The sequence below is a fragment of the Drosophila bipectinata genome, chromosome 3R (assembly GCF_030179905.1).
Source record: "Drosophila bipectinata strain 14024-0381.07 chromosome 3R, DbipHiC1v2, whole genome shotgun sequence".
NCBI classification, from domain to species: Eukaryota; Metazoa; Arthropoda; class Insecta; order Diptera; family Drosophilidae; genus Drosophila; species Drosophila bipectinata.
Genome location: NC_091739.1, coordinates 13011332 through 13029171, shown reverse-complemented (window position 1 = coordinate 13029171; position 17840 = coordinate 13011332). Strand labels below are relative to the sequence as shown.

Here is a 17840-nt window from a genome sequence, read left to right as displayed (position 1 = left end):
AATACCACGATATTTTAGGAAATCAATTTCGATAAATAAATATTTTCGAACTAGGCGAGACCAGGTAAAATCGACATAGACAGGTAGAAGGCGCTGCAGCGCGCGCTGTTTTCGGTTCGCATCGTCAAATAATCCAAAATTGTGATCACATAGAACATCGGTACTCCTTCCTGGCTGTCGAACGTGTTTTTGATAGTCTCAAAGTCTCGGGCAGAGCTGCGGCATCGAGGAATTTGGTGGCATCGGACACTAAACGGAACGGACCGGATCAGATCGAATCGAAAAGCGTGGGTGCTGTGCGTTACGTTACGGACGTTAAATGCTCTACCACAGAGTAGTAACCGATTCTGGTACAGAATAATATAGGAGGGCAGCAAATAATAAGAAAATTTGAACGACTCGGACGCGACACGCGGCGACACCGAGGAGAAATCTCCGAGAATCAATCGAAAGAAAGAAATTTTGTCTTCCTGCTTTTGGCCCCCAAGAAGAGAAAGAAAAGTGCGCAAAAGATTTATATATAATCGCTAAAGAAAATACGGAAGCAGGCGTCTGTGGCGGCGGTAATAAAAAAAAAACGCAATTGTTATATACCCCATGTATATTTACGTCTATATGTTCTCTCGGTTGAAAAGTTCTTTTGTGCAGAAAAAGTCCACATCTAAATAAATTACTTATAAAAACCCAAAAAAAAAAATAAATAAACCAGCAGCAATAACCACAACAACAACATCCTCAAGAATCTCACTCCCAGCTCCCAGCTCTCTCGCAGTAGCTGTAGCTCTCTTCTCCCCCAATCTTCCCCAATCTACATATTTGACGAATCAAGAATTCTTCAAACAACAACACACAAATAGAATAAAAATAAAAATAAATTTCTGTTCGAGATTGCGCGGCACTTATGCCAAACTAATAACTAAATCACAAAAATGGATTACAAATTCGTTGTTTTCAATGCTGCCCGCGATAACAACCTGGCCCAGCTGAAGGTGAGTTACCATTTGCAGGTGGAACTGTCGGTGGGTGGGTCAAGCCAGAAATGTTATTATTGTTATGTAGGAATCTCAGCTGCTGGTGCTGCTACTGCTGGGCTTAACCTTGTGACTAATCAATAAAGTTCTCACAACCACCAATGCAGAAGCCCCCAGACACACTCACGCTCTCCCCGCGCATGTTCTCTTCTAGAGTTGGCCAGAGTTTTGGGCCAAAAAGAGAGTTGGTAGTGGCAGTAATGCAACAGGAAACAAGTCAACTTAAATGTCAATTATTTTGTTTAATTATTTTAGCCATAATCTCTAGCCTTAAAGCCTTATGGCGGGCGTAAGAGGTACGCTCTTTGCATAACAAAAGTTCTTGGCTTAGCTTTTGGCCCCACAACTGGCCTGACATTGGCACACACTGAAAAATAATTATGGAATCAGGCGCACAAACATCTAAACAAACACTCAACTGCAATTGCCACTGTAGCCTCGCTCGTCCCCCCACTCTGGTTATTGTTTTCATTTTTTTACTGCACTCTATGGGTCTATGGGTGTTTATTGTTTAGTATGATTGTGCAAGTAGTGCTTATTAGTGTGTGCATTTGATTCTAAGTTTAGCCCATCCGTCGTACTGGCTGCATAGTACATGTCTACGCCATTCCAGTAATTGAAACGTGACATGGAAATTGGTTCAGCTATACGAAGCTTAAATAATCTATATTCGCAATATACTATGTTTTCAAATGGAACTCTATTGGGACTCTATTACGCTGCCCTGTTTACCCCATCTTCTCGAGGGCTTGACTCACTTCCTCGGGTGGCCGCATTATCTTATCAGTGGCCAGCCACAGACTCGCACACCCAATGCGTACCCAAGTATTTTTAAACATTTTATGTCGCTGTTGTTTTTGCATTTGGGCCACGTTGTTGTTGAACACGTTAATAACTGACGAACTGGTGAATTTCTCAACAGCTGAAATCACGTCGTCAGAGTCAGTTTACTTCCGCGATTGTCACTTGCTGCTCGGAGCAGTTCAGGTTCCATATCTTTCGGTCTGGGTCGATGCTGCCCCCCAGACACGCCTACAAGCGAACGCACTCTGGTTATTACTGGTATTATTATGCTGATCGGGAGAACAAAGAGCCATTCCGTTGGGCTTTTGTTTTCCGCTTTTTGGCCTCCTCCTCCTGCAGAGCTCTGTACTGTTGACAATTATCCTTGAAAGCGTTCAATCACATCAGCAGGGAAGGCTCGACCCTCTGCACTTAAAAAAAAAAGATAGAACCTGGTTAGCTTTCAGTTTCTTATTCCAACATACAAAGTACTTTTTGGCTCTCAGTGCAACTATGAGCTGGATATTCCTGTTCGTTCCCAATTATTCTCGAGTTCATCAAAAAAAACTTCCTGACTGACGGGTTCGACCCTGGAACTGTGTCCTTTAAGGGGTGTGAGGTTCTCTGACATGGAGGAAGCTCTCCATTCTTGTCCCCTGGAAATGGAAAAAATAAATATTAGGTATAGCCACAAATATATATGCTGAAGGGGCCCGAAATAGCTATGGGCTGGGGCAGCATGGGCTGCTGCACTGAATATGCTCCAAATGCGATGATAAACTGGGCGGGAGCTCTTGCTCTTGGGGGAGAGGCAGGGGAGCGAGACAACCTGCTTGGCAGTACGACGACGTGCAACATGTTCTAGCCTTCATAGCCCCATGGAACTGGTTTTTCTTGCTCGCCGTTGTTTATGTTTGTTCCAAAAATAAGAAACAGCCAGCCCCCTTCGTCACCTCATTGCCTCCCCAAATGCCTCGAATAAGACACCTTATACCGAGCGCGCTGTACACGAAGTTGAAGTGCCACTTAGAGTTGAGTACACACAACAAAATATTTCTTGGTTCTTCCTCCTTCTTCGTCGGCTTCCAAGTTTTCTGGGCTCTACGTGATACAGAGCCAGATCGAGTGATTGATGAGGTCGAGGGCGGATAAGGCGGCCTGAACCCAATTCGAAGATCTCTGATAGCAAAAGCAGGCCAAAAATGTCGTTTTCACATTTAAATTTCGGAGGGAAAGCTGGTGCTGACTAACCGGGGGAAGTAGTTCCCTTATAAGACATCTATAACTTTCAGTATTATACATACTAGTATATGCACCTGCCCAACTTCCACTAATCTTACATAAAAACTGCTAAGTGAATAAATCATAATATTCCGGTTTAAAGCCATTTAAATATTAAAATTTAACTTGGCCTTAATGGAAGCTGTAGCCGAGAACACTTCTAAGGTTCAATGACTAATTTTTAAGCAAACCGGTTCTAATTAAAGTAATTATTGTTCCAGCGGGCTTAGGGATCAATGATCCAAGTTATCCAAAAGATCTCTTCAGATGCGTAGGCCATTCATTTTTTTAATTTGCCTTTATTGATTAACCTTGTAATGATAAGCAATTAACCAAAACTGATTAATTATTCTCACATCGGACTCATTAACATTGTAGTTGCTTCAGTATGTTCGAAGAGCGTTTAATTGCACGCAAAGCCAGCAGACAGCAAAGATCCATTCCAATTCAAGAAAACGTTTTCTCAACGAAACACTTCAATCAGCCAGCCTTTTTCGAGCGTTTTCAAAACATTTGCCAAGGTACAACATTAAAGATAATTCGATGTACAATTTGTTATTGGTTTTTCTCGTCCATCGTCCATAGTCCACCGGCCATCGTTTATTTGCCTGTGCTGCTTAGGTTTTTATGCAAAAATCCAAAAAAAAAACACTGAATTTTGAGTTGGTCAACAGCTGTTTCGCTGGCTTTTGGGGTTGAGGTTGATTCTTGTGGCTTGCAATCTACTCGTTTGCCTCAAACTATCTGTCTGTTTTTACCTTTTCGATTTTGTTTGAGTTTGTTGGGTTGAACGGAGTCGGAGTCAGAGTCAGAGTCGAGTGAGTCGAAGCTTGGGGCCTGCTTCTTTTTCTACTTGCTTGCCATTTAAGTGCTTCTTGATTATTAGGTTTCAATGGTGTGTGTTCCCGACAGTATCTGTGTAAGGTCAGAGCCAATCTGCTGGCTTGCTTTGACTCCGATTCTCGATGGATGTGGATGTGGATGTGGTTGGGGTCTTTGTCATTCACTCGCCTCTGGCCATTGGTCTCTGAAAGTAACCGAGAGAATATCTGGAAGATACAATACCCCACCAAATAATAGGAAACTTCTAGACTTGATGGATAAAGAGGCTACAGTTAGCCCTTGTAGCTGTTGGGGGCCTTGCTAGGCAAAGCAATTAACAACCAGAGCTGAGATAACAAAACAATTGTAGACCCAACCACCAGATACATCCGAGTCCCCACACACACACACTTCAAAATACAAACAGAGAGAACCGAGACCGCGTTTGAACTCAATGTGTGTTTAATGATAGCGTTCATTGGCTTTATCTGTGTACTGTTGCCCATTGAAGAGGCCTGAAATGGAGGCGCCTTTGTTTTGGGTCTCTGCACTGGAAGAAACTCAATTAGAATTCCACTGCCTGTGGTTTGGCAATCGAGAAACTTCGCTCCAAGCTGCCTTTGCCCAAAATGGGAAAGAATCGTGTTGCAACTTTTGGCCAGAATTATGCAATCTTTATTTAGAGTGAAGCGCGGCCTTAGGAAGTGCTAAAACAAGTTGCCAAATACCCAAGTAGAACTTCTTAATTAAGGCCGGCTCTAAACCGTTTTTCTATATTTAAGTTTAAGCCATTATTGCACCACAGCGTCTCTTGCCAAATATAACAATCGCGCTGCCTGAGATTGCTTGGCCAAAAATGTAGAGTAGATTGTTGAATAGGAAGTACAATGGCTTGATTTTATGGCCAGCTGGTATTTGTCGTAAAAACCCTCTGACCTCTCTTGGCCAAATACAGCAGCTAACCAGCCAAAATAATAAAAACGAAAAATAAAGACAAATAATCGTTGAAAAGCAATCATATTGTAGTGAAGGTGACATCCGGATTTGAAGTTTAACAACCCGCGTAATTAGCCCTGACTGTGAACTGGGTAGCCTAGAGACATTGGATCTCGATATATCGCCCAGTGTACGCTGACATGTTGTACATCCTCCAGTTATCGGTAACAGGGTTCTTGACACAGGACATGTTGGATTTCGCAACCTAACCTATAAATGAAATAAAATTTTAATGATTTATTTATGACTTTATGGTGTTGTTGGCAGCCGTAAAGGCTGAAATCCCCAGAAGTATCTTAGGGTATCGACATTCCTCTTCTATTTGTTCTTTTTTTTTCTTTGCTATTTTGTTTTGTTTTCGATTCACGTATCCAAGATCATCGCACGATTAACCAAGTCAACAAAGGGAAGGAAAGTCCGAGCAGATGAAAGACCCGTGAGGTTCTCGTAAAGTATTTATGAATTGTAATCATAAATATGGACATGGACTTGGCCAGAAGCTGGGCGACAACAAAGTGATGTGTTTCTGTTTATATTTGTAGTAGTTCCTTTCCTTATCGCCATGGGTTTCTCCAGCCCATGTGTTATCTGTATTTGTAACCACGCGTAGAGTACCTTATCTTTTCGCCGGAGCAAAAAACATGAATCCCATTGATACACAAAAGATATAAGCCATGGCGTTTGAAGAGCGCATGCCTAAAATTTCCACGCTTCATTTAATGAATTAGTATTTTTCCATAAATCTAAACACCCTGAGCTCGAGACTGAGTCTCAGACTGAGCATGAGACTTGGACATTCCAACAACCTTGACCTTGACACTGCCGGCAGTATGCTCTAATGTGAACCCTTTCATTGAACCAGTTTTGCTTCCCTCACCTCGCAGATGCTCCGTTAAAAGCACCGTTGACCTCAAAGTTTGATGATGATGCTGCGGCTGCCGCTGCGACTGCGCAGTCAGAAAGTATCTGACGGATGCAGTGTAGCCATTAGCTGGTATAGAAGCTCTTTATTGATTTATTTTATTTTTTCACCTTTTATGATGTACCTGCTGTTGATTTCCTTCCCTGAATGTTTATTTTTTTTGCATTTTTTTCGCTCAGTTTGGCGTTGGCTCCCCCGCTCTTTATGACTGCAGCCTTTGCCGTTCTGTCACCCTTGAGCCGGCCGCGCAGTCGCCGTTTAGCTAACAAATAAACCAAATAATGCCCGTCAAGTCGCCTCTGTTCGACTTGGCCCGGACTGATTTGAATGCCGAGCCCCGAAATGCGAGCTCTCTGGCCGAGCACCGCACATGGTCGGCGGTTGAACGGTCGAATGGAATGGTTGGTCGGTCGAACGGCATCCCAAATTGAATTGAATCGAAGTTGTCCGTCCGTCCGTCCGTCTGGCGCTGAACTTGAGTCTAAAGCGTTGTCTACTTGCATATCATCGACATTGAACTCGTTCAATGTCAAAATTATAATAAATTATGCGTGTGCGGCTTTTAGAGAAGAAGTGAGGGACTCGAGCGGGCAGCCCAAGCGGTCAAAGGCAGAAAATTGATCACAAAGCGAATCCAAATCTACTCAAAGAGGGGGGCTACCACCCAATATCCGAATATTCAAATACCAAACCTGTATAGCCTAGCCCCTAGGGTATTATAACAACCCCCCCTTTATGAATCTAAGCCACTGCCATGACCAACAACAATGGAAAGTTGTTTATTGTTTATTACACGGAAACGAACAATTTTTTTTTTCGCTAACCTATGTTTGTTCGCGTTGTTGCTTTAATTTAATAGCTGTGTTTAGGCCGTTTTGGCCTGACATTTGAGCGGTATAGCGGTAAAAGGTGTTTCAAGGTGTTTCCACCACTCTACCTCCTCTCCCTCTAGAGAACAAAACGTTGCCTTGGGAAAACGCCATTTATCTGACATATTCTGTTGTTTTCACATTTCACCAATTTGCCAAACAACAGAAAACAAATTAAAAGGAAATTTATTTCCATTTTTCGGAAGTGAAAATGTTTATTCTCTGGTGCAAGGCAAAGTATATACATGTATGATGGGGAATCATAAATTAACTTGGCTCAGTGCACTTATACGTATAGGCCCGTTTGTTTGGTTTCTCATTCATGGCCCTGTGGGGGGGATCTTCAGGTTTTTGGGGATTTTCAGTGAGTCCCCCCCAGTAAATTTACCCAAATTAAGTGGAAAAGCAAAGAGTTTATTAGTATAATGTGTGTTTGCTGCTGGAAAATATTCAACAAGGGTGTAGAATTGAATGCATGTGCTAAAATCCACAAAAGCAGATATTAACTTGCATGGCTGAGAGTAAATATCTAGTGTAACTAGTAAACATCCTTTAATAGCAATAATAGCATGTTCCATGCCTCGCCTAATGATACTGATTATTATTTCATAGCAACCTCAACCAGAACAAGTGAAAAGTTTCCCATAATTTGGATCAATTTCTTGATGGAAAGTGGTCTGTTTTTCCAGCCAACGAGGCCAATGAACCAATGTCGTTGGGGTTAAATGTATTATGGCATAATGTCGAGTGGCCTGTAGAGCCATTGATTGATTTTCTTCGGTGCCAGTGGCACATCCGCTAACCTGCCTGGCCATCCGTACCCTGTGCAACGCCCATAGTTCACGTGCCGCTGGCTTTGTGGGCCACTAGAACCGCCTCCCTCCATTGTCGGATTGACTTTTCATTTTGTTGGCTGGTTTTTTCGGCAACCTGGCTGGTTAACAAGGTTGAATCGATGGCCAAAAGGCAGGCAGATAGAAGCTAACCCACAAAAAGTGAAACGTCAAAGCGGGAGAATGATTTAAGTGCTAGACTTGACTCCCAACACCTTACAGCTTTAAAGAGCCATAAACATTATTTATTAACAAAATTATCGGTTTGTAGAGCCCCTTAACTTGTCAGGAATCGTAGCTAGTACTCTGTTTTTAGTTCACTCTTGATTTCAGACTCACACAGCTGACTCATGGCTGTCAAAGCTTAATCATAATTGATCATAAATGCGGAAAAGAAGACAGCAGCTGCTGATGATCCCCCAGAGAGCCCCAGGGCCAGAAAGCGAAAAGTTCAGTAGCCAATAAAATGGAACGGACGATGACGGGGCCCTGTAAACACACATATTTCTGATTATTTCGGATATTAATGATTCTGCTTTCTCACCCGAATGTGAAATGCGAAAATTAATGCGTAATTCTCATTGTTCGATTTGTTTGGGCTTCCGAGGAGACTTTTCCCCAATATTCCCCATATATTTTCAAAATACGTTCTCTGCTTAATAGTCTTGCCAAAAATGTTTTTCAATTTGTTTTTCTATTCTGAGGCTGTGCTTTGTTATTGTTTTGGGTTGTGTTGTATTTTTTTTTCTTGTCACGCGCACGAGGCGCTGATTGGTATGACGCGCCGGGCGGCGGTTCAAGGGGCTCAACGGGGATCGAAACAAAGAATGCCGCCCTGTCTGAGTTGCCAAAAGTAAGGTCTCTTTTGCGCAACCAAGGAAGCAATCAAGAGCTTCCTACCAAAACACGATTCTAGAAGCCAAATAGAGCGTGAGAGAAAATTAAATAAAATATTTGGGTTGGTGGTTGGTGGGGTTTCCTCCTCCGAATTCCTAAAATATTGCATTAATTTTCTTCTTAATTGTTTTCCATTTTATAATAATTTCATTTGACTGAGTACTATTACCGCACGTCACTTTGAAGGTCTTCGGCTGTGTCTATAGCCTGCTATCTTTCGGCTGATATCATCTATATGGCTCATGTTTGCTTGTCTTTGTTGACTCTATACTTTTTTCTGGTTCTCAGCAGTTGTCCAGTGGCTCTGTCCGGAGGGGTTCTAATTGGGCCTGATGGACTCCGGGTCGTCCGTGTTATTGTCTCAGCAGGTTGACGCATTTCTCGTCAAGGTTTCTCACCCAATAAGTTTTATTTCCTTGATCTTAACTCGTGCCCATATCGTTCCATGAAAATGTTGTATGGAAATCGCTGTCGATAATGTCTATCCGGCGGCCGGCCTCTTAGAAATCCCGCTCCCAGTGAGCCTCCCCCTTGCACGCGCACAGCATAATTAGCATAAAAATGAAACACGTTCGACACAAATGAATTTCAATTTCAAATCGGCAAGCGAACAAGAAATAAATAAAAAAAAAAAACAGGCTGCTATAAAAATCATTAGCATGCCAGATAGAGAACCACTGGCATTATCTATTTCTCTTAAAATCGGGCTATATCTCTTTGGGGGCCTCTCTCCCGACCTGTTATCTCCTCCTGCCCAGGTGGCCTGAGAATAATATTTTCCCGTCAGCAGTTTGCTTTGTTCGTCATCATACCTATGTTTGACTGCAATTATAAATTATAATCGGGGTTTTTTCTCTTTATTAAATAGAATTGGTTTCTAATTGGAACCTTTATGGGATTTAGATCTGTGTTAAGGCCAGCTGATCGGGCATGGCTCTAAAATATTAATAGAATGACTAACTGGGTTGGGATGGGAAGTTCAGAATCGCATTGAAAACAATTACAATGGTTTATAGAAACATGATCCATCTCTTGATAAGAATACAAACTTTAATATATATTTTAAATTAAAACCAGTAACTATAAACCTCTTTCTTTAGTAGCTCAGTCTACTTTCTTATCAAAAAGTACTAATTTATTGCACAACCTCGCTAATTATAGTGGCTTAACATTCATTGATAATTACACATACGCCATCACCCGGACTACTTGAGATTGTGGGGGGCATTAATGGACTTTTTGATAACTAAATCAGACCAGATTGTCGGATTAAAACACACAAAATACCCCATTCGAGAGTTAAACTAATGAAGTACTGCGATGTTTCTAATTTCAGGCCACCCTGTACAACAAGAGTGCCAGCGAAGTGGGCAGCCTGATCTCGGCAAAGGTCAACGGAGCCACTCCGCTGGTGATTTCGTGCCGGAACGGACACTACGACATTGTAGAATATCTATTGACAAAGTGTCGGGCCAATGTGGAGCAGGTTGGCTCCGTCAGCTTCGACGGGGAGCCCATCGAGGATGCGCCACCGTTGTGGTGTGCGGCGGCCGCCGGCCACCTGGGCATCGTCAAGATGCTCGTGCGCCGGGGAGCGAACGTGAACAGCACCACTCGGACGAACTCGACGCCGCTGAGAGCGGCTTGCTTCGACGGACACTACGAGATCGTCAAGTATCTAGTGCACCATGGAGCGGGTAAGCCTCTAAGATGTCAATATTAACTGCACATCTAATGCATCCCTTCCTCCGCAGACTTTGAAGTGGCGAACCGTCACGGACACACCTGCCTCATGATCGCCTGCTACAAGGGCCACTTCCGCATCGCCCAGTATCTGCTCTCCCTGAACGCCGACGTCAACCGCTGCAGTGTGAAAGGAAACACAGCGCTGCATGACTGCGCAGAGTCCGGATCCCTTCAGATCCTCCAGCTACTCCTCAAGCACGGCGCCACCATGGACGTGGACTACTACGGAATGACCCCGCTGCTGGCGGCCAGTGTCACCGGTCACATGCCCATCGTGGAGCACCTTATCACGCTGCCCTGCGTCAGCAGAGAGTCGCGCATTCACGCTCTGGAGCTGCTGGGTGCCACTTACGTGGACAGGAAGCGCGACATGGCTGCGGCTCTGTCGCTGTGGCGTCGGGCGCTGGAAGAGCGGGCTCTGGAGCCGCCGCTGGAGAAGAAGGTTCAGGAACCAGTGGCTGCCTACGAGATGGTCCGCGAGGTGACCAACATCGAGGAGCTGGAGGAGATGGTGTTGGACCCCGATGAGATGCGAATGCAGGCTCTGGTCATTAGGCAGCGTATCTTGGGGCCCACTCATCCCGACACCAGCTACTACATTCGATTCAGGTGAGGATGAAAACAAACCATGCCTTTTTCCATGTCTGATGTGCAACCAAATCTTTCTCGCAGGGGAGCTCACTATGCCGACGCTGGACGCTTCGACCGTTGCATCGAGCTCTGGTCGTACGCCCTCACCATGCAACAGAAAATCCTTCAGCCCCTCAGCCCGATGACCCAGTCCTCGCTGTTGTCCTTTGCCGAGCTGTTCAGCTTCATGCTGGTGGAGGCGGGTCGTCTTCTGCCCAGAGGTCGCGTTGTTCCGCCCATCGAGACGGAGGGAATGCTGACCATTTTCTACAAGGCAGTCAAGGAGGTGGAGCGGGGCCAGGCCTTCAACCTGGAGCAGCAAAAGGACCAGCAGCAACCTCTGAAGCAGCTGCCCGCAGCTGGCATGTCATCGTCCTGCTCCTCGTCGTCCTCCTCCTCCTCGTCATCATCCTCTGCTGCATCATCCGCATCCGCCTCATCCTCGACAACGCTGCTATCGGCACACCAGCACGATTGCAACCATGACCCCAACGCCCTGAGTCGCACCATGATAAGTGCCATTCACATAGGCTGTCTGCTGAGCTCTCTTCTAGACACCACAAGCCTGACACCGGAGATGCGGCGGCAGGTGATGGCAGCCCTGTACCGCCTGAATCGTTTAAAAGTTCGCGTCCGCTTCGATCGGACGGCTCTGCATTATGCCTGCTACAGGGAGGGCACGCTGGCTGGCCGCTATCCCTCCTGCCAGTTCCCGTCAGTGAGTCTGGCAAAGGCCCTGCTGGAAGTGGGCGCCGACCCGAATGCCATCGACGAGGCGGGCAACACACCGCTGCATCTGGCCACCATGCAGCCCTTCGTAGAGCCCCTGTCTCATATCCTGCTCGAGGGAGGCGCGCATTTGGTAAGTAATTGAGACTTTTGAACTTTCATGTATTGATGTATTGACGAATGTCCTTGTTTTAGGACACCAAAAATTATGCTGGCGAGACTTTCGAGAGCCTGCTGTACCCCACACCCATGCACAAGGTGGTCGATCCCATGAAGTATACGACGCTGGCGTGCTTGGCCGCTAGGACGATCAAGAAGCACGACATTCGATACGAGGGTACTGTGCCGGCCACTCTCTACGAGTTCATCGAGCTGCACTAAAGGAAGGGATCGGGACGAGGACTGGACTGTAGGGAGTCAAGCACCCAATTTACTCAATCGCTCACTCGATCACTCGCTAGAGCAACCGATCAACCGCCTGCCCGCCCGCCATCCACTAATAATATACCTATACTACTACTGCTACGACTACCGTCTATATAATGTACATTTAAAGATGGAGAGAGAGAGAGAAAGTTTAAAACTATGCTGAATCAGGATGACATGGAGGAGGAAGACACGGGAGCTAAAATCGTACTAACGACTGGGAACTGATTTGTGATGTTAGCAAGCAAAGTGCCTGAATCGACGGATCAGGCCATCAGGACGAATTCGACGAACGTCAACCACTGACAACGACAACTGAAACCACTAAAAAAGAAACAAGAAATCAACGCAAAGAAAAGCTCTTGGAAAAACGAATTGCTGTCTTTGATTTTGGCAAGGAACTTGTGTTTGATATTTCTTTTTTTTTAATGTGTTCTTGCTATTCTATTTTATATATGAATTATGATTAAAGTAATACTGTATGTACATTTAACTATATGTCCCGAGCGCCGAGGCGTGATTGGGCAGCTTAATTTTAATTACCCGGCCGGCTAATCTCCGGCGACTCCTCAGAGCTGCCGCAATCACGTTCAGGCCGGCGGAAAATAAAAACAAACTAAATCTTAAACCAAAAAGCAACCACAAACTAAAGTATACCGACCACCCCCACAGATCCCATCAAAGTGATTCGTTAACTTATAAACGAGAAATCTATGTTTTGGAAATATATAAAATGTATCTAACAATCGTGGCCCGAAATTTCTGTGCAATCCGAGTCTAGATGTGGTTTATTGGAAAAACTTTTCAAACACCAAGTTTATTAGAAGGAATTGTCAATTGGCTTTGAGAGAATATAAGATATTTTTTGCATTAACTTTTAACCATCAAATGAGAATATCGGTTAGCCTAGTAGAATATTTTAGAAACTTTAGTCATTTTAGCTCTAGAACGGCTGAATTTTTCGTAGAACCCACGGGCCTAGCTTAGCAGGAAAATGTCTTCGATGGTTACCGTCTAATGCAGAAAACCAAAGCCGCTAACACCACTTCTGAGCCAAGTGCATTGAATGAAGACATGGAAACCTAAAAATAATTGTATCTATGTATCTATGCAAATGCTTGAATCGCAACCCTAGAAAATAAGCAACTGCAAGTGGATTTTAAAGAGCGATATTTTATGGAAATCAGGCTTTAATCTGGAAGGGTGAATTGGTTAATTACATTGTGCAACAAACTACACGGCTGTTGGTCGGAATAACTTAAAGGTCCAATGGTGAACAAATATTAATTAAATCTTGCAACTAATTGTCAATTGGGAAGTCACCTTAAAAGCACTCGCAGCAATCAGCTTTGAAAAATTATGCGCTCTAAAGTAATTCAGTGTTTTGTTGCACAGTGTTCTTGAGTTTGAAACGAAGAATGTCTGAGCTGTCTGAATGTATTTATTGTAGAAACTAAATTTAAATACCATTTTCGAGGCAGAAATAAAACTGATAACTAACTTTTAATTGAAAGCCTATAAAAGCTAACTCGCATTTCAGTTTGGGTCACTTGAACCGAAATGTTCCTTCACCTGGTGGGTCTTATATTTCTGGTGGCTTTGGGAGCTGGCTCTGTGGACTCCGAGGGCATCGAGTCCTACGAGAACTACTACAACGAAATCCACGTGGACGACGATGAAGCGGAAGCCAAGACCCGGAATGCCTTGCAATCGCCTCTCCAGCGCTGGCCGGGCAACAAGATATACTACAGGATATCTCAGGACTACAGCGAGCAGGAAGTGGCCAATGTCCGGACTGCCATGGCCAGTTTCGGTGAACAAACCTGTGTGCAGTTCGAAGAAGTAGAGGGCTCTGCACCTGGGGGCAAGCGGTATGTGTACTTTAAGAAGTCTCCGAATATGTGTGGCACCCGGGTGGGCTATCAGCCACTGTCCTTCGGGCCCCACGATGTCCTCCTCAATGAGCGATGCCTCACCATGCCGGCAGTGATCCAGCACGAGACCCTCCATCTGCTGGGCCTCTTCCACGAACAAAGTCGTCCCGATCGCGATGAGTATGTTCAGATCGACTATGACAATATTCCGCGAAAGTACTGGTCCCAGTTCATGACCATGGATCAAACGACCACATACAATGTCCCCTACGACTACGAGAGCGTTATGCACTATGCGAAGAATGCTTTCGCCAAGGATCCCTCGAAGCCCACCATCCGCGCCCTGGTGGAGGGCAAGGCGGTGGAAAGAGACATGGGCCAGGTGCGAGGACCTTCAGAAGGTGACTGGACCAAGATTCGTCTTATGTACAAGTGCTAAATGAAATGGAAACATACCAAAACGACTTGGAAAGTGAAAAAAACGGAATCAACCCCACTACAAAGAAGCCCATAAAAATAACACTCCATGACATTTAATTTCAAAACCACAATTCTTAAACACGTGTGTCTAGTTTTTTTCAACAAAGTAATTGACTTTTTGAAATTCTTTAATAAACAAATTTGATAACAAAAAGTTGTAATAATAAAGAAATATTTTGTGACAAGCCGTAGTAATGTTCTAAGATAATAAGAATTGCTGGCATAGCCCTTTACAATTTTTAGCCCGGTAACTACTATATAAGGGGCTTCAAGGTGTAGGGTTCCTCACAAATCGAAGTAAAATGTTTCTTAAACCAATTGCCTTACTTTTCATAACCGTGGTTTTGCTGAACGCTGAACCTGGACTGATGGCCCCCAGTGAAGCAAAATCCAATGACTACTATTGCTCCGTCGTTGATTCGGATATCGGTCATACTCGTAACGCGGTGATGGATGGAAAGGTTTGGCCTTCTACGTCCCTAACCTATACCATTGATCCGTCATTTTCGGAAGAAGAGGTAACGACAGTTGATGAAGCCTTAAAGACTATCAACGAGTGTTCCTGCCTCGAATTTGTAAAGTTCCCTCAGCTAGGATTATATGACCAACCAAATGTACGCTATGTTCCATCTGATTCGTCAAGCTCGATTGTAGGATACAGTAATAAGACACCCCATTTGATTTATTTGAGCAAAGATCACCGTAGTGATACAGAGACTATACTACATGAAACATTCCATATGCTCGGCCTTTTTCACGAGCACACCCGGCATGATCGCGATAATTATGTTGTTATCGAAGAGGAAAACGTTGACCGCTGGGAAATAAATAAGGGTAACTTCGAGAGCCGACGTGATACCAGATCATTGAATGTGGGATACAATTACAACAGCATTATGCACTACCCTAAAAATGCGTTTTCTCGCAATGGTGCTACCACAATATACGCATTGGAAAATGGAGTTAAGGTCGAGAGAGATTTTGGTTCAAAAAAACCAGCACTGTCTGACTGGAAAAAAATAAGCCGGTTGTACAATTGTAATAGACCAGAAGAGCAAATTCCAGAAAAATGCTACTAAAATGCAACTAAAATTAAATTACCAAAGTGTTAATTTAAAAAAAAGTTAGAAATGTAAAATCTAAAATATTGAAAGAAAATAAAATAATGAGTCTTATTATTATTAATTGTCTTTTACTTTCTAAACTTCCTTCCTTTCTTTTCAAAAATTAATTGGATTAAATTATAATTGTGGCCATTTTGGGTTAACAGAGGGAAAATAGTTTTTCCAGCCTTTTAATAGTTTAATGTAAATAATAATTAATAAATTAAACTCAAGCCAGTTGAATGACCCAGCAGAAGTGGCACACAAGTGTCGGGTATCTTTACAAAGCTGTTGATATGAATAAATTACAAATTTTTGAATAAAAAAGTACTTTATTAATTTCGAGTCTCTAGTACTGTCTAATGGAAATTAACTTAATTAATTAAGCACGAGCAGAAATAAGCTTTCAATAAAAATCAGCTTTTAGCTTGAAAAAAATAATATTTTAATTTTCTCAATTAAATGTTGCTTTTTGCTGGCTTTTTGAAATCCTGTAAATCGATCCCTACGAGAACTACTACAACGAAATCCAAGCTTCCGCTTTTTCAATATATCAATAGACGTGCAAAAATAGATTTTATGGGATATTCAAGGACTACATTGATTGATTCAAGGGAGTGGCCAATCTAAGGACGGCCATTTCCAGTTTTAGTGAACAAACCTGTGCGCCTTTCGTAGAATCGAGGGCTCTGCTTCTCAAGGGCTATCAGCCGCTGTCCTGTAGCCCCAGTTTATGACCAAGGATCAGGCAACCATGGAACGGAATTCACATAATGAAATGTTTTCCTTTCAAAGAAATAGAGTTTGAGATAAAAAATCATTTACATTTTGTAATATACAAATTTGATAAAAAAAATGGTTTTAATAATTACAAAACATTTTGTGACAAGTTGTGGACATTTTTCAAGATAATAAGAATTGCTGGCATATCTCTTTCCAATTTTGTGCCCAGTATCTATAATAAAAGGGGCTTCAAGGTGTAGGTTTCCTCACAAATCAAATAAAAATGTTTCTTAAAGCAATTACCTTACTATTCTCAACCGTGGTTTTGCTGAACACTGGACCTGGAGTGACGGCCACCAGTGGAACAAAAACCAATGACTATTACTGTTTTGTCGTGGATGTGGATGGGAAACAAATGGGTCATTCTCGAAACGCGGTCTCCGAAAACCTGATATGGCCCTGCAAGACACTCTACTATAACATTGATCCGTCATTTTCAATTGAAGAGAAAACAGTTGTAAATAAATCCTTAGAGGCGATCAACGAATGTACCTGCCTTACTTTCGTTGATATAGATGAATCTATCACAGGACTACCAAATATAAGCTATATTCCTAACCAAATGGGTTCTTTTACGCTTGTAGGATTTCACAGCTATAAAAAACCCCACATTGTTAGCTTGGACGATTTCGGGCGTAAAAACTCCACTGCTGTACTACATGAAACATTCCACGTGCTAGGCCTTCATCATGAGCAAAGCCGGCATGATCGCGACATATATGTTGCTATCGAAGATGAAAATGTGCCGGGGGATAAGATGGTTAACTTTCAAAAGCAGAATAATACAACTTCGTTTGGGATGCCCTACGATTTCAAAAGTTTTATGCACTATCCTAAAAATGCTTTTGCACACCCTAATAAAAACTCAATCTACCGCTGCGAGAATGGAAGTAAAGTAGAGTATGATTTTGGTTCCCCAAAACCAACACGATCTGACTGGATAAAAATTAATCGTTTATACAGTTGTGAAAACAAAATTCCATTTAATTGCCGGTAATGCATAAATAAAGAGTATATTTTCAATAATAGGAAAGGAAAGCTATCTGCGGGCGGGGCCGATATGGTCCACGGTAATGAAAACATCTCCTCCAATCCTGTTCCAATTCTCCACCATTCTGCATCAAAATCCTGAGACAAAATATTTTTTCGATTTTTTCTCCATTTTTCGTGTAGGATCCCTTGAAAAGGGGGTTTTCCCCTATAGGGCCCACAGTGTTGGCTATATCTTCCCCAATCCTGATCCGATTCTTAAGCGGAGTACCTTAAACGATTTCTGGATCGATTCCACACGATTCTGCATCAAAATCCAGAGACGAAATATTTTTTAGACTTTTTGTCCATTTTTCACGATGGACAAATGGGGTTTTCCCCTATAGGTCCCACAGTGTTGGCTATATCTTCCCCAATCCTGATCCGATTCTCAAGCGGAGTACCTTAAACGATTTCTGGATCGATTCCACACGATTCTGCATCAAAATCCTGAGACAAAATATTTTTTAGACTTTTTGTCCATTTTTCGCGATGGGACCCTTGAAAATGGGGTTTTCCTCTATAGGGCCCTTAGTGATGGCTATATCTTCCCCAATCCTTATCCGATTCTCAAGCGGAGTACCTTAAACGATTTCTGGATCGATT

At 43.2% G+C, this 17840-nt stretch overlaps 2 protein-coding genes across 2 annotated transcripts; both read left to right on the top strand.

Annotated features, from left to right (window-relative positions):
• The first annotated feature begins 53 nt into the window (after nucleotides 1-53).
• On the top strand, nucleotides 54-13472 carry LOC108129739 (protein fem-1 homolog CG6966). The gene is made up of 5 exons (XM_017247960.3): nucleotides 54-989; nucleotides 9771-10131; nucleotides 10189-10789; nucleotides 10853-11672; nucleotides 11735-13472. The coding sequence occupies exons 1-5, from the start codon at nucleotides 930-932 to the stop codon at nucleotides 11918-11920; spliced, it is 2028 nt and encodes a 675-aa protein (XP_017103449.2). The 5' UTR covers nucleotides 54-929; the 3' UTR covers nucleotides 11921-13472.
• A 51-nt stretch (nucleotides 13473-13523) lies between these two features.
• On the top strand, nucleotides 13524-14609 carry LOC108129741 (low choriolytic enzyme). The gene has a single exon (XM_017247962.3). It carries the CDS (start codon nucleotides 13526-13528, stop codon nucleotides 14276-14278), a length of 753 nt encoding a protein of 250 aa, XP_017103451.2. The 5' UTR covers nucleotides 13524-13525; the 3' UTR covers nucleotides 14279-14609.
• The last annotated feature ends 3231 nt before the right edge of the window (nucleotides 14610-17840 follow it).

Excerpts from the sequence above, each read along its gene's own strand:
- LOC108129739 (XM_017247960.3), top strand. The coding sequence starts at position 930 with ATGGATTACAAATTCGTTGTTTTCAATGCTGCCCGCGATAACAACCTG. Across the intron at positions 10,790-10,852 it reads AGCTACTACATTCGATTCAG|GGGAGCTCACTATGCCGACG; the intron begins GTGAGGATGAAA and ends TCTTTCTCGCAG. Across the intron at positions 11,673-11,734 it reads TCGAGGGAGGCGCGCATTTG|GACACCAAAAATTATGCTGG; the intron begins GTAAGTAATTGA and ends TCCTTGTTTTAG.
- LOC108129741 (XM_017247962.3), top strand. The coding sequence starts at position 13,526 with ATGTTCCTTCACCTGGTGGGTCTTATATTTCTGGTGGCTTTGGGAGCT.